Source organism: Heterodontus francisci, chromosome 2, assembly GCF_036365525.1.
Source record: "Heterodontus francisci isolate sHetFra1 chromosome 2, sHetFra1.hap1, whole genome shotgun sequence".
NCBI classification, from domain to species: Eukaryota; Metazoa; Chordata; class Chondrichthyes; order Heterodontiformes; family Heterodontidae; genus Heterodontus; species Heterodontus francisci.
In genome coordinates this window covers 23,088,476-23,102,965 of record NC_090372.1, presented here as the reverse complement: position 1 = coordinate 23,102,965, position 14,490 = coordinate 23,088,476, and the positions used below count along the sequence as shown (strand labels likewise).

The following is a 14,490-nucleotide window of genomic DNA, read 5'->3' as shown; positions in this document are numbered from 1 at the left end:
GAATATTCCTGAGAATCAATGCAGAGGGCATAGCCTTACGAGCCTAGAGAGATAAAGCTTACTCCTTGGTACAAATGGGCAAGAGATGAAATTTTAAAAGCAATTTTTGAATTTTTACAGCTTTAGTAGTATTGTTTTTGTTATTTTGTTATTATTTAATTAGCATTTGTCTATATACATCTGCTCGCTGTAGAGGACTATGCTGGTTCACCTCAATGGAATTAAAAACAACAAATAGATTCCACCCCAACCCTCCCTACAACCAAACATAAGGATAGGAGGATCTGGGGAACGGTAGGGACCTGGGATTAAAATGGTTAGTTCCAGGTAAGGTTAGCTCCAGATAAGCCTCAATCAGGCAGGATGGTCTTGCTTTGTGACGTAATATCCACCAGTCTCTGTTTTTGAAATGGTTTGTTGGTGGCCAAGCAGAAATTACACTTGTTGGCTCCTTTGTTCTCTTCCTGTGGTGTTGCCCCTCCGCCCCCCGCCCCCTCCCCACCCCCCCCACCCCCCCCCCCACTCCCGCCACTTGCAGTTGCCGACTCTTTTTTTGCTGCAGGAATGTTGGCCCCTGAAGATTTCCAGCACTTTGTCGATGGTTGTGTGCCTAGTCAGTGAAGATTGACTGAGCATGAGGGGGATGAGACAGGTCCCAGTCAAGATTGATTGTCCACCAATGTTGGTGGCCAAACTGTTGCCCCAAACAGTATGCCTTGTTCAGCACAGACCAGGGTTTGAACCTGGAATCCCCCATAACACTGTAGTACACAAACTGATCCATTTATTAACTGAATTTGCCTTTGATCTTTAACCTACTGTGTGTTACTTGCTCCCTCTGGACATTTTTATTCTTTCAGAGGAACATTATGATCAGGACTAGGCCATTCAGTCCCTCGAGGCTGTTCTGCCATTCAATTCCATTTACCCACCTTTGCTCTGTATCCCTTACCAAATCAGTAAGGTAAGAGAGTAGGCAAGTGAGCTGCTAGGGGTAAAATCTTTTGCTGCACTCTATATTTTTTTTAAATTCATTCTTACGATGCCAGTGTCGCTGCCAAGGCCAGCATTTATTTCCCATCCCAACTGCCCTTGGGAAAGTGGTGATGAGCCCCCTTCTTGAACCACTGCAGTCGATGTGGTGAAGGTACACCCACTGTGCTATTAGGGAATGAGTTCCAGGACTTGGACCCAGGGACAGTGAAAGAACGGCAATATAGTTCCAAATCAGGATGGTGTGTGGCTTGGATTGGAACTTGCAGGTGGTTGTGTTCCCATGCACCTGCTGCCCTTGCTCTTCGAGGTGGTAGAGATCATGGGTTTGGAAGGTGCTGTCAAAGGAAGCTGGCTGCAGTGCATCTTGTAGATGGTACACAATGCTGACAGTGTGCATCAGTGGTGGAGAGCATGAATGTTTAAGGTGGTGGATGGGGTACTGATCAAGCGGGCCGTTTTGTCCTGGATGGTGTTGAGCTTCTTGAGTATTGGAGCTGCACCCATCCAGGCAAGTGGAGAGCATTCCATCACACTCCTGACTTGTGCCTTGAAGATGGTGGACAGGTTTTGGAGAGTCAGGAGGTGAGTTGCTCGCTGCACAATTCCCAGCCTCTGACCTACTGTTGTAGCCACAGTATTTATATGACTGGTCCAGTTCAGTTTCTGATCAATGATAACCCCCAGAATGTTGATGGTGGGGAATTCAGTAATGTTAAAGCCATTGAACATCTAGGGGAGATGGTTAGATTCTCTCTTGTTAGAGATGGTCATTGCCTGGCATTTGTGTGGCACAAATGTTACTTGCCACTTATCAACCCAAGCCTGATTATTGTCCAGGTTTTGCAACATGTGAGCAATGACTGCTTCAGTATCTGAGAAGTTGCAAATGGTACTGAACACTGTGCAGTCATCAGTGAACATCCCCACTTCTGACCTTATGATGGAGGGAAGATGAAGCAGCTGAAGATGGTTGGGCCTAGGACACTACCCTGAGGAACTCCTGCAGTGATGTCCTGGAGCTGAGATGATTGGCCTCCATTGAGTACAACCATCTTCTTTTGTATTAGGTATGACTCCAACCAGTGAAGAGTTTTCTCCTCGATTCCCATTGATTTCAAATTTGCTAGGGCACCTTGATGCCACACTCGGTCAAATGCTGCCTTGATGTCAAGTGAAGTCACCCTCACCTCACCTCTGGAATTCAGTCTCTTGTCCATATTTGAACTAAATTTGTATTGAGACCTGGAGCTAAACCCAAACTGAGCATCAGTAAGCAGGTTGTTGCTGAGTAAGTGGCTCTTGATAGCACTGTCAATAACACCTTCCATTACTTTGCTGATTGAGAGTAGACTGAAGGGTGGTAATTTGCTGGGTTGGATTTGTCCTGCATTTTGGGCAATTTTGGGCAACTTTCGACATTGTCAGGTCGATGCTAGTGTTGTAGCTATACTGGAACAGCTTGGCTAGGGGTGAGGCTAGTTCTAGAGCACAAGTCTTTCGCACTACAGCCAGGATATTGTCAGGGCCCATAGCCTTTGCTGTATCCAATGCCTTTAGCCATTTCTTGACATCCTGTGAAGTGAATCAAATTGGCTGAATAATTGGCACCTGTGACTCTGGGGACTTTAGGAAGAGACCAACATGGATCATCCACTCAGTACTTCTGGCTGAAGATGGCTACAAATATTTCAGGCTTGTCTGTTGCACTGATGTGGTGGGCTCCCCCATCATTGAGGTTGGGTATTTTTTTTGGAGCCTCCTCCTCCGGTTGGTTGTTTAATTGTCCACCACCATTCACGACTACATGCGACAGGACTGCAAAGCTTTGATCTGATCCATCGGTTGTGGGATCGCTTACCTCTGTCCAGAGCATGCTGCTTCCGCATTTTAGCATGCATGTAGTCCTGTGTTGTAGCTTCACTAAGTTGGCATCTCATTGTAGGTATGCTTCTGTCATGTTCTCCTTCATTGAACCAGGGTTAATCCCCTGGTTTGATGGTAATGATACAATGAGGGATATGCAGGGCATGAGGTTACAGATTGTGGTTCAATACAATTCTGCTACTGCTGATGGCCCACAGCTCATGAGTTCCCAGTTTTGAGCTTGAAGATCTCTTCTGAGTCTATCCCATTTAGCATGGTGGTAGTGCCACACAACACGATGGAGTATGGCCTCAGTGTGAGGCGGTGGCCACTCTTACCAATACTGTCATGGACAGATGCATCTGCAACAGGTAGGTTTAGTTTAGAGATACAGCACTGAAACAGGCCCTTCGGCCCACTGAGTCTGTGCCGACCATCAACCACCCATTTATTCTAATCCTACACTAATCCCATATTCCTATCAAACATCCCCACCTGTCTCTATATTTCCCTACCACCTACCTATACTAGTGGCAATTTATAATGGCCAATTTACCTAACAACCTGCAAGTCTTTTTGGCTTGTGGGAGGAAACCGGAGCACCCGGAGAAAACCCACGCAGACACAGGGAGAACTTGCAAACTCCACACAGGCAGTACCCATAATTGAACCCGGGTCACTGGAGCTGTGAGGCTGCGGTGCTAACCACTGATGAGGACAAGGTCAAGTAGGTTTTACCCTCTTGTTGGTTCTCACAGCACGTGCTGCAGGTCCAGTCTGGCAGTTATGTCCTTCAGGCCTCGGTCAGCTCGGTCAGTAATGGTGCTACTAAGCTACTCTTAGTGATGGGCATTGAAGTCCCCCAGCCAGAGTACGCTTTGTGCCTTTGTTACCCTCAGTGCTGCTTGCAGGTGTTGCTCAACAAGGAGGAGCACTGATTCATCAGCTGCGGGAGGGCTGTAGGTGGTAATGAGTAGCTTTTTTCCTGGCCTATGTTAGATCTGATGCTATGAGACTTCATGGGATCCGGAGTCAGTTTTGAGACCTCCCAGGGCCACTCTCTCCCATCTGTATACCACCGACACTGCTGATGGGACAGGACATATCCAGGGATGGTGATGGAGGAGTCTGGGACGTTGATTGAAGCTATGTTTCAGTGAGTATGACTGTCAGGCTGTTGCTTGACTAGTGTGTGGGACAGCTCTCCAAATTTTGTCACAAGGCCCCAGATGTTAGTGAAGAGGACTTTGAAGGGTTGTTTGTCATTTTCGATGCCGAGGTCAGTGTCAGGTTGTCCATCTGGTTTTATTCTTCAATGCTTCTGTAGTAGCTTGATGCAACAAAGTGGTTTGCTAGGCCATTTCAGAGGGCATTTAAGAGTCAACCACATTCCTGTGGGTCTGGCGTCATATGTAGGGCAGACCAGGTAAGGGTGACAGATTTCCTTCTCTGAAGGGCATTAATGACCAGATGAGTTTTTATGACAGTCCAGTAGTTGCATGATCATTATTAATGAGACTAGTATTTTATTCCAGTTTTATTAATGAATTGAATTTAAATTCCCCCAGCTTCTGTGGTGGGATTTGAACTTCTGTCTCTGGAGCATTAGTCCGGGCCTCTGGATTACTAATCCAGTAACGTTGCTAGTACACTACCATCTCCCAACTGTATTCACTGGTCCAATGGTTTCTTTTTAAAGTACAAGCTCAATTACAGCCGCCATAAACTGATACACAATGAAGATGAGAAACAAGATGAAGAGATTTTCCAGCGCACCATGAAAAAGAGACTGGAAAATTTTAAATCCAACAAGCACGGAGCCAATCACAGCACCAAATTTAGGAACATGAAGAATGAAAAAGCAGCTAAAAAGGTAAAAAAGGCAGCATTCTTTTTTATTATAGATAAAGCTTTGTTTTACTTTGCTGTTTTACTCTTTGTACAGTATACTTTACAGTGGGACCATCTTCCTTAAAATATATTGGGGGCGGGAGGGATTGTTCACCATTTTTGTGAAATTGTAATGATCTGGAATGCACTGACTGAACACGTGGTGAAAGCAGATTCAATAGTAACTTTCAAAAGGTAATTGGATAAATACTTGAAAGGAAAGAAAATTGCAGGGGTATGGAAAAGAGCAGGGAAGTAGGACCAATTGAACAGCTTCTTCAAAGAGCTAGCACATGATAGATGGGTTGAATGTCCTCCTTCTGTGCTGTAAGATGCTATGGTTCAATGGATTGCCTAACTATAACTCGATGATATTTGTGAACACTGTGATTCCCTCTCATCTGGCATTGCATGTGGCTGACTGATGTACAGAGCACCATCGAGTGAAATTCCTGATACTTAGGCCCCAATATTTACAGGGAGGTGGACTGGGTACAGGGGAGGGTGGGAATGCATTGAGGCTGGGAATGTGGTGGTCCTGCTGGATTTAACAGCAGGACCGCATTACAATGTTGTTTCTCTGTTTCCTGCTCAGCAGCTGGCCAAATTCATAGGTGGCCTAGTTACCTGGTGAAAAAAACTGCAGCAGGAGGCCACAGCTGGATACACTTGGGCTGTTCCCTAGCAATTGGAAGGGTAGGGGAAAGCTGGAGATCAGAGCCCGGGTTGGGTGTAGAGAGAGGTCATATGGTGGAGAAGGCCAGAAACTTGTTCTTTGGGTGAGGGTGGGGTGGTGTTGTGGGTCAGGTTAGGGAGGTCTGTGATAATGAGAGGTCAGCGAGATCACACAGGGGAAGCTGAAGTCTTTCTTGAGGGTCCTGGCCCACAAGGAGTGCTGTAAAAGGCACTTACCAACTTGAGCCAGCAGCTCTTTCTTCCCTTTTACTGTCAGGCTTCCTGGGCTATATGCTGCACCTCGGCCACATCATCTGAAAGCAAAGTGCCAGGTTTCACTTGTAGGCTGACAACACTCAATTCTATCCTACACACCACCTCTCTTAACCCCTCCATTGTATCTAAATTGTCTGACTGTTTATCTGTCATGCCCTACTAGAGTTCTTTGAGGGATTTGCATGTGCTGTGGATGAAGGGGAACTGGTGGATGTATTGTACTTAGATTTCCAGAAGGCATTTGATAAGGTGCCTCATCAAAGGTTATTGCAGAAAATGAAAGCTCATGGTGTAGGGGGTAACATATTGGCCTGGATAGAAGATTGGCTAACTAACAGGAAATAGAGCAGGCATAAATGGGTCACTTTCTGATTGGCTGGATGTAACGAGTGGTATGCCACACGGATCTGTGCTGGAGCCTCAACCTTTTACAATTTATATAAATGACCTAGATACAGGGACCGAAGGTATGATTGCTAAATTTGCTGATGACACAAAGATAGGTAGGAAAGTAACTTGTGAAGAGGGCATAAGGGGGCTACAAAGGGATATAGATAGGTTAAGTGAGTGGGCAAAGACCTAGCAAATGGAGTATAATGTGGGAAAGTGTGAAATCGTCCACTTTGGCAGGAAGAATAAAAAAGAAGCATATTATCTAAATGGCGAGAGATTGCAGAACTTTGAGATGCAGAGGGATCTGGGTGTCCTAGTGCATGAATCACAAAAGGTTAGTTTGCAGATACAGCACGTAATTAGGAAAGCTAATAGAATGTTATTGTTTATCGTGAGGGGAATTGAATACAAAAGTAGGGAGGTTATGCTTCAGCTAAACAGGGCATTGGTGAGACCACATCTGGAGTACTGTGTACAGAACTGGTCTCCTTATTTAAGGAAGGATGTAAATGCATTGGAGGCAGTACAGAGAAGGCTTACTAGACTAATATCTGGAATGGGTGGGCTGTCTTATGAGGAAAGATTGGACAGGCTAAGCTTGTATCCGCTGGAGTTTAGAAGAGTAAGAAATGACTTGATTGAAACATATAAGATCCTGAGGGGTCTTGACAGGGTGGATGTGGAAAGGATGTATCTCCTTGTGGGAGAATCTAGAACTTGAGGTCCCTGTTTAAAAATAAGGGCTCACCTACTTAAGACAGAGATGAGGAGAAATTTTTCTCTCTGAGACGGTCGTGAGTCTTTGGAATTCACTCCCTCAAAAGGCGGTGGAAGCAGAGTCTTTAAATATTTTTAAGGCAGAGGTAGATAGATTCTTGATAAGGAAGGGGGTGGAGGGTTATCGGGGGTGGGTGGAAATGTGGAGTAATCAGTTCAGCCATGAACTTATTGAATGGCGGAGCAGGCTCAAGGGGCCAAGTGGCCTACTCCTGCTCCTAATTCGTATGTTCACATGTATGAGCAGGAATTTTCCACAGCTAACAGTTGTGAAGACCTAAGCCATTGTCATCAGCCCCCACCACATATTTCGCTGCCTAGGCACCAACTGCATCCCTCAACCTGGCAACAATCTAAGGCTGAACCAGACTATTTTCAATCTTCATGTCTAACCTGACTCTGAGATGAGCTTCCGACCACACATCTGCACCATCACTAAGACCTCCTACTTCTACCTCTGTAACATCGCCCAACTCCACTCTGCCTCAGTTCATCTGCTAATAAAGCCCTCATCCATGCTTTTGTTACTTCTAGATCTGACTGTTCTTACACAGTCCTGACCAACCTCCCATCTTCCATCCTCATAAACTTAAACTTATCCAAAACTCTGCTGCCCATATCCTAACTCGCACCAAGTCCCATTCACCCATCATCCCTGTGCTCACTGACCTACATTGGTTCCTGGTTGAGCAAAAATTCTCATCCTGTTTTCAAATCCCTCCAGGGCCTCAGCTCTTCCTATCCCTGTAACCTCCTGCAGGCCTACAACCCTTAATATCTGTGCTTCTCCAATTCTGGCCTCTTAAGCATCCCCGATTTTAATCACTTGACCTATAGCGGCTGTGCTTTCAGCTGCCTTGCTCCTAAGCTCTGGAATACCCTCCCTAAACCTCTCTACCTCTTTACCTGTCCTTCTGTTAGATGTTTATTCAAACCTACCTCCTTTCTCCAAAGTTGTAGTTATCTGCCTTAATGTCTCTTGTGACTCGTTGTCAAATTTTGTTTGACAATGCTCCTGTGAACCACCTTAGAATACTTTACCATGTGTTGTCTCATTCTTCTTCTCTTCCTCTCCTCTTCCTCTTCCTGTTCCTTGTCATCTCTGGTATTAGTGGAATGGCTTCCAGCTGAGAAAGGAGTTCGGAAATGCTGCTATCTGGTGGGGGAGTAGGTGTATCACTGTGATATAGCGACAGCTTTCCAAAGAAGGCACTTCCCTCCACAGTTCTCCTTGAAAGTCTGTGTATAGCTTTACATAGGGAGGAGATAAAAACAGTCGATCATCCTTCGCATTTAATTCATGAGTTTGGTTATGATTTGAGTTGAATTTGCTGTGATTGCTTTTGCAAATGAACCATAACCAATCAGTAAAACTTATCTCACAAAGCTATTGCCCCTTTAACTCTTGTTACAGTAATCTGGTTTTGTTACAGAAACACAGTGATGCAGTGCCAAATAGAAGGCTCCCGACACACTCGCTTGCTTTCCATGTTGATAAAGGTAATTCCTCACATGCATTTTCTTCCGTGCTAATTTTCCCACCCTCCTTCCCAACCTCTCTGATACTGACTCTTTTTGGATTACAGTTCCACAGGTGCCTGGTCACCTCTGAAACCTTGACCAAGTGGCTGCACATGAGTGAGTTTAGATATAGCAGTGGACCTGAAGTTAACCCATTCAAAACCCATCCACTTGCACAGAGTTAGAATTAGGCTCAGTGAAAACTGGGAGATCATTTAACCTTGGGGATAGTGGTTTCGGCCAACTGGCACTTTGACTTTGCCTGAAGTGCGATTGCTGATAGTAATCAGCAGAAGGAAACCTGATCATTTCTCCTTCCCACACCACCTCCACGCTCCCATCTTGCTGGAGTGCTGAGGCTAATTGTAACATTCCTACCATTAGTCCATCTGAGATCAATCATCATTGACAAGGCATCAAAGCTGGGATATATCAGGCCAATTCGGTTCTGCTGCTCACTATTTAAACTCTTGGAATCCTTATACATCTATGATCTAAAGACTATTTAGAGCCGTTCAATTTTATCTCTGACCAAACTTGCCAGGGGATCCTGCAGTGTGACATAAAGATGAGATCCCTTCTCTTCCCCATTCTCCTCATGAAATACCCCAAGCACCTTTGCAGAGGGCAGATGGATTATTCCCAGAGCTCTAGAAGATGAACATAAGTAGCGCTGGGATGACCAACTTCCTTCCTGTTATTTTTTCCTTTTAATCCTTACCCCGTCTTTTGCCAAGGCAAATCATAATGACCCTTCCTGTTAGCAGAGGGTGTCTAAATTGGATAGCCTCTGAAAATAGATGTAGGATCACAATGTATGGTGAACCTGCACCTGTTGCTTGCTATGCAGGTAACACAACAACTTCATGCTGCCTGCTCATTTAAATAATCTCTGTATCCAGCCAGTGCGAACTGCATTGTTGATTGGCTGCATTCTTCAGCAGGGGCCAAAACTGTGAGTGGCTAGTCCCAATAAAAGCTCGCCTGCACTGCTTAAAGGGGAGATGCATTGTGGCTGGAATTGGTGCTGGCAGTCATGGTTGAAGAGAATCTGACCTGGGAAAGTGTTAGGAATGGCAAACCAGAGGAGAGCGTGGGCTCCAAGGTTTCAGACTCTGCACTGGTGGAGGAGAGATGTCCTATAGCTGCGGGGGGGGAGGGGGGGAGGAAACCCTTCAGACACTCATTCAAAAGGCATTGGGAGGAGATAGTCATGGACATCAAGCCAAGAGTCAAGCCCTGTGGACCTGGATGCAGTGTCACATGAGTAGTCAAATTCAGTGAATGCATCTTCATATTCCATATCCTATGAACTGCATCACTTGCTTCATACAGTGCTCAAATCATCACATCCCCATCACTCACCTACCAACAATCTCTATCAATCAGTTCTCATCCCTAACAATCATATGCTTCACCTCACCCTCACATACTTAGCACTGCTGCAAGCCTCATACCCATGTCTCACAGTTTGCAGACACTGCCAGCTATTCAACCATGACAGCCACATCACAGATTGCATCACACTCACTGACACACTTGCTTCTCTCCTGCAGGATAAAGGCACCACAACCCAAGGCAGCAGAAACTAACTGGAGGGGAACAGGTGTGCCTGCATGTCCTAAACTTCATGGAAAAGATGATGCTAGCCATTATTAGGATGCTCATTGCTGAGGCCTTGGTCAGTGGCCAGGCTGAATCCATTGAAGATGAAGGTGTCCTCACCGCTAATCCTCCTTCCCATATCCCACTTCCCCCTCATCTCACAATCTCTTCAGATTTACAAGCTGCAGATGGTGTAAACATGCACCTCTTACTTTCCCCTCCCCCTGCACGATGGTGTCACCCTTGTGCCTTTTTCCTATCAGATACCCAAGAGGTGCAACCTGACCAGGCAGTGCAGAAACACCAAGAAGAGAATGTTAATGTAGACAAAGCACCAACATTTGATTTCAAATGAAAATAGAAAATGCTGGAAATATTCAGCAAGTCTGACAGCATCTGTGGAGAGAGAAACAGAGTTAAGGTTTCAGGTCGATGACTGTTACGATCAACTGAGGAGGGGTCACAAGGCTCCCCTCTTGTCCTTTTCCCTGTTTGACCATAATAGGGTTTATTCCTTTTTAATCAGTGGATGTTCTTACCACTTCAGTGAGTGCTTAACCTTTTACCTTTGTTGTGATCATAAATGAACCAATCGGACAGGTTTTCATGAGTTTAAACAAGAAACAGGTGAGTTTATTGTACTTAACCAAAAACCTGATCAAGATAAAATAATAAACTGTGCTACACTTTCACTCACACACACACGAGAATCACACACACAAATAGATTACAGAGTGGAGAGGAATAGAGTTTGGATCAAATAAAAAGAATATACAGTCTGTGGTGTCTGTTATTTCAGTTGTCTTCTGGCTGAATCTGGAATCCTGAAGTTCTTGGTTGGTAGCTATTCTTGGAGACAGTGGAGCAGGTGGTCTTCTTCCCGGGGTCCTTCTCTTGGATCTTTTCCAGCCAGCAGGCATGCTTTGAATGCCCAAGGTCATCTGGAGAGAGAGAGAGAACCCCGCCCCCCCCCACCCCGCACCCCAAGGGTTCTGCACACATCAAAATCTCAGGAGCTTGTCCTTTTGCAAAAGACTGCTAGTTTTTCACAGATGGGGAGGCAGTCATATGATTGGCCAATGTCCTCATTTGCAATTTAATTAGATTCAAGTCTAGGAATTCTCAATCTCTCTCGGGTCTCATTGTCTCAATGTTTATCCCTGGAGGTACGTCTCCACTCATGAATGCTTCAAGATGGCTTTGAATGTCCCAGCAATGAGCCTAATACTGGACAATCTACTCAGCTATTCAAGCCATTGTCCTGGATAGGAGTCTTGTTCGACATGCGTCTCCAATTCGATGTCGTGGAATGTGAGGTATTTCAATGCAAAATGTAGTGGCCATCTTGGCTGCCAGTTTTTTAAAAGTTAGATGTAGGATCCCAGTTTTTCTTTTATAAGTTTAATGTAGGTTTACAACCGATGAATTTAAAAACTCTTCATTCAGCATAGCATGTTTTCTTGACAATGACCTTTCATCAGATATGCATGGGTTGCACACCAGTGATATCAGCTATGTGATCAGCAGAAGGGTTGCCCAGTAGCCGCCCTTTGGTTTGGCATGGCGGCTCAATTGCAGCTGGTACAGTGGGCTGCCACAGAATGAAGGCATCATAACTGCTGCCAGGATACTGGGTATTGACCTGCATGATTTGCTGCCTATGGTCACACACCAGTTGGACATTGAGGGAGTGGAACCCTTTTGGTTCTGGAGTAAGGCAGAGTTGACATGTGGCGCCCGCAAAACAAAGTGCAGTCAATGGCACCCTGCACCATGTGGATACCTGCAATCCTAGAGAAGCCGTATGCTTGCTCCACCTTCTCTCTGGCAAGAGTATGAAAGGTAATTAGTTGTCACTGAGTAGACAGCCTCAGTGATCTCCCTTGCACACAGTGGATGCTGAACTGCAAAATGTTGCAGATATCTTCAGGTCCAGCCCGGAAAAATTAGATATATGTTATTTGCCATGGTCACCTTCATAGACACTGACAAAGTGGTCCTGACTCTGCTTTGAAGTTTTTTTTAATTCATTCATGGGATGTGGGTGTCACTGGATATGCCAGCATTTATTGCCCATCCCTAATTGCCCTTGAGAAGGGGGTGGAGCTGCCTTCTTGAAGCGCTGCAGTCCATGTGAGGTAGGTACACCCACAGTGCTGTTAGGAAGGGAATTTCAGGAGTTGCAGTTGTGGCTGAAGAAGGTCGCAGATTTCAGTGATGATGGTCTGACTGAAACGCAGACATCCCACACATTGGGCTGGATTTTATTTCGGCGACGATTTAGAAGCTTCAGGCGGGATAGAGGGGGATGTAAAAGGGGTGGGGGAGTTGCATTACTGGTTAAGGAGAATATCACAGTTGTACTGCGGGAGGACACCTCGGAGGGGTCATGCAACGAGGCAATATGGGTGGAGCTCAGGAATAGGAAGGGTTCAGTCACGATGTTGAGGGTTTACTACAGGCCTCACAACAGCCAGCGGGAGGTAGAGGAGCAGATCTGTAGACAGATTTTGGAAAGATGTAAAGGTAACAGGGTTGTAGTGGTGGGTGATTTTAACTTCCCCCATATTGACTGGGACTCACTTAGTGCTAGGGGCTTGGATGGGGCAGAATTTGTAAGGAGCATCCAGGAGGGCTTCTTAAAACAATATGTAGATAGACGCTCGAGTCGCTCTAAACAGGCTCCAGAAGCTGGCCCAGCGCGTCTACCCTGAGGCACAGTGTGGCTTTTGTGCAGAGAGATCGACCGTTGACATGCTGTTCTCCCTTCGTCAGATACAGGAGAAATGCCGTGAACAACAGATGCCCCTCTACATTGCTTTCATTGATATCACCAAAGCCTTTGACCTCGTCAGCAGACGTGGTCTCTTCAGACTACTAGAAAAGATTGGGTACCCACCAAAGCTACTAAGTATCATCACCTCATTCCATGACAATATGAAAGGCACAATTCAACATGGTGGCTCCTCATCAGAGCCCTTTCCTATCCTGAGTGGTGTGAAACAGGGCTGTGTTCTCGCACCCACACTTTTTGGGATTTTCTTCTCCCTGCTGCTTTCACATGCGTTCAAGTCCTCTGAAGAAGGAATTTTCCGCCACACAAGATCAGGGGGCAGGTTGTTCAACCTTGCCCGTCTAAGAGCGAAGTCCAAAGTACGGAAAGTCCTTATCAGGGAACTCCTCTTTGCTGACGATGCTGCTTTAACATCTCACACTGAAGAGTGCCTGCAGAGTCTCATCGACAGGTTTGCGGCTGCCTGCAATGAATTTGGCCTAACCATCAGCCTCAAGAAAACGAACATCATGGGGCAGGACGTCAGAAATGCTCCATCCATCAATATTGGCGACCATGCTCTGGAAGTGGTTCAAGAGTTCACCTACCTAGGCCCAAGTATCCCCAGTAACCTGTCCCTAGATGCAGAAATCAACACGCGCATGGGAAAGGCTTCCACTGCTATGTCCAGACTGGCCAAGAGAGTGTGGGAAAATGGCGCACTGACACGGAACACAAAAGTCCTCAGTACCTTGCTCTATGGCAGCGAGGCCTGGACAACGTATGTCAGCCAAGAGCGACGTCTCAATTCATTCCATCTTCGCTGCCTCCAGAGAATACTTGGCATCAGGTGGCAGGAACGTATCTCCAACACAGAAGTCTTCGAGGCGGCCAACATCCCCAGCTTATACACACTACTGAGTCAGCGGCGCCTGAGATGTCTTGGCCATGTGAGCCGCATGGAAGATGGCAGGATCCCCAAAGACACATTGTACAGCGAGCTCGCCATTGGTATCAGACCCACCGGCCGTCCATGTCTCCGCTTTAAATACGTCTGCAAATACGACATGAAATCCTGTGACATTGATCACAAGTCGTGGGAGTCAGTTGCCAGTGTTCGCCGGCAGCCATAAAGGCGGGGCTAAAGTGTGGCGAGTCGAAGAGATTTAGTAGTTGGCAGGAAAAACAACAGAGGCGCAAGGGGAGAGCCAACTGTGTAACAGCCCAGACAAACAAATTTTTCTGCAGCACCTGTGGAAGAGCCTGTCACTCCAGAATTGGCCTTTATAGCCACTCCAGGCGCTGCTCCACAAACCACTGACCACCTCCAGGCGCTTACCCATTGTCTCTCGAGATAAGGAGGCCAAAGAAGGAGATAGTCCAACTAGGGATGGGGCCGTACTGGACCTGGTATTGGGGAATGAGCCCAGCCAGGTGGTCGAAGTTTCAGTAGGGGAGCATTTCGAGAACAGTGACCATAATTCCATAAGTTTTAAGGTACTTGTGGATGAGGATAAGAGTAGTCCTCGGGTGAAGGTGCTAAATTGGGGGAAGGCTAATTATAACAATATTTGGCAGGAACTGAAGAATTTAGATTGGGGGCGGCTGTTTGAGGGTAAATCAACATCTGACATGTGGGAGTCTTTCAAATGTCAGTTGATTAGAATCCAGGACTAGCATGTTCCTGTGAGGAAGAAGGATAAGTTTGGCAAGTTTCGGGA

At 46.1% G+C, this 14,490-nt stretch overlaps 1 protein-coding gene across 1 annotated transcript in view; it reads left to right on the top strand.

Moving 5' to 3' along the window:
- LOC137382896 (sodium/hydrogen exchanger 3-like) overlaps window positions 1–14,490 on the top strand; it is a 131,049-nt gene that overhangs the window by 107,298 nt on the left and 9,261 nt on the right. Inside the window, exons 13-14 of the mRNA XM_068055477.1 lie at window positions 4,559–4,732; window positions 8,304–8,370. Of these exons, the coding sequence (XP_067911578.1) occupies window positions 4,559–4,732; window positions 8,304–8,370 (241 nt within the window). The remainder of the gene's footprint in view (window positions 1–4,558; window positions 4,733–8,303; window positions 8,371–14,490) is intronic.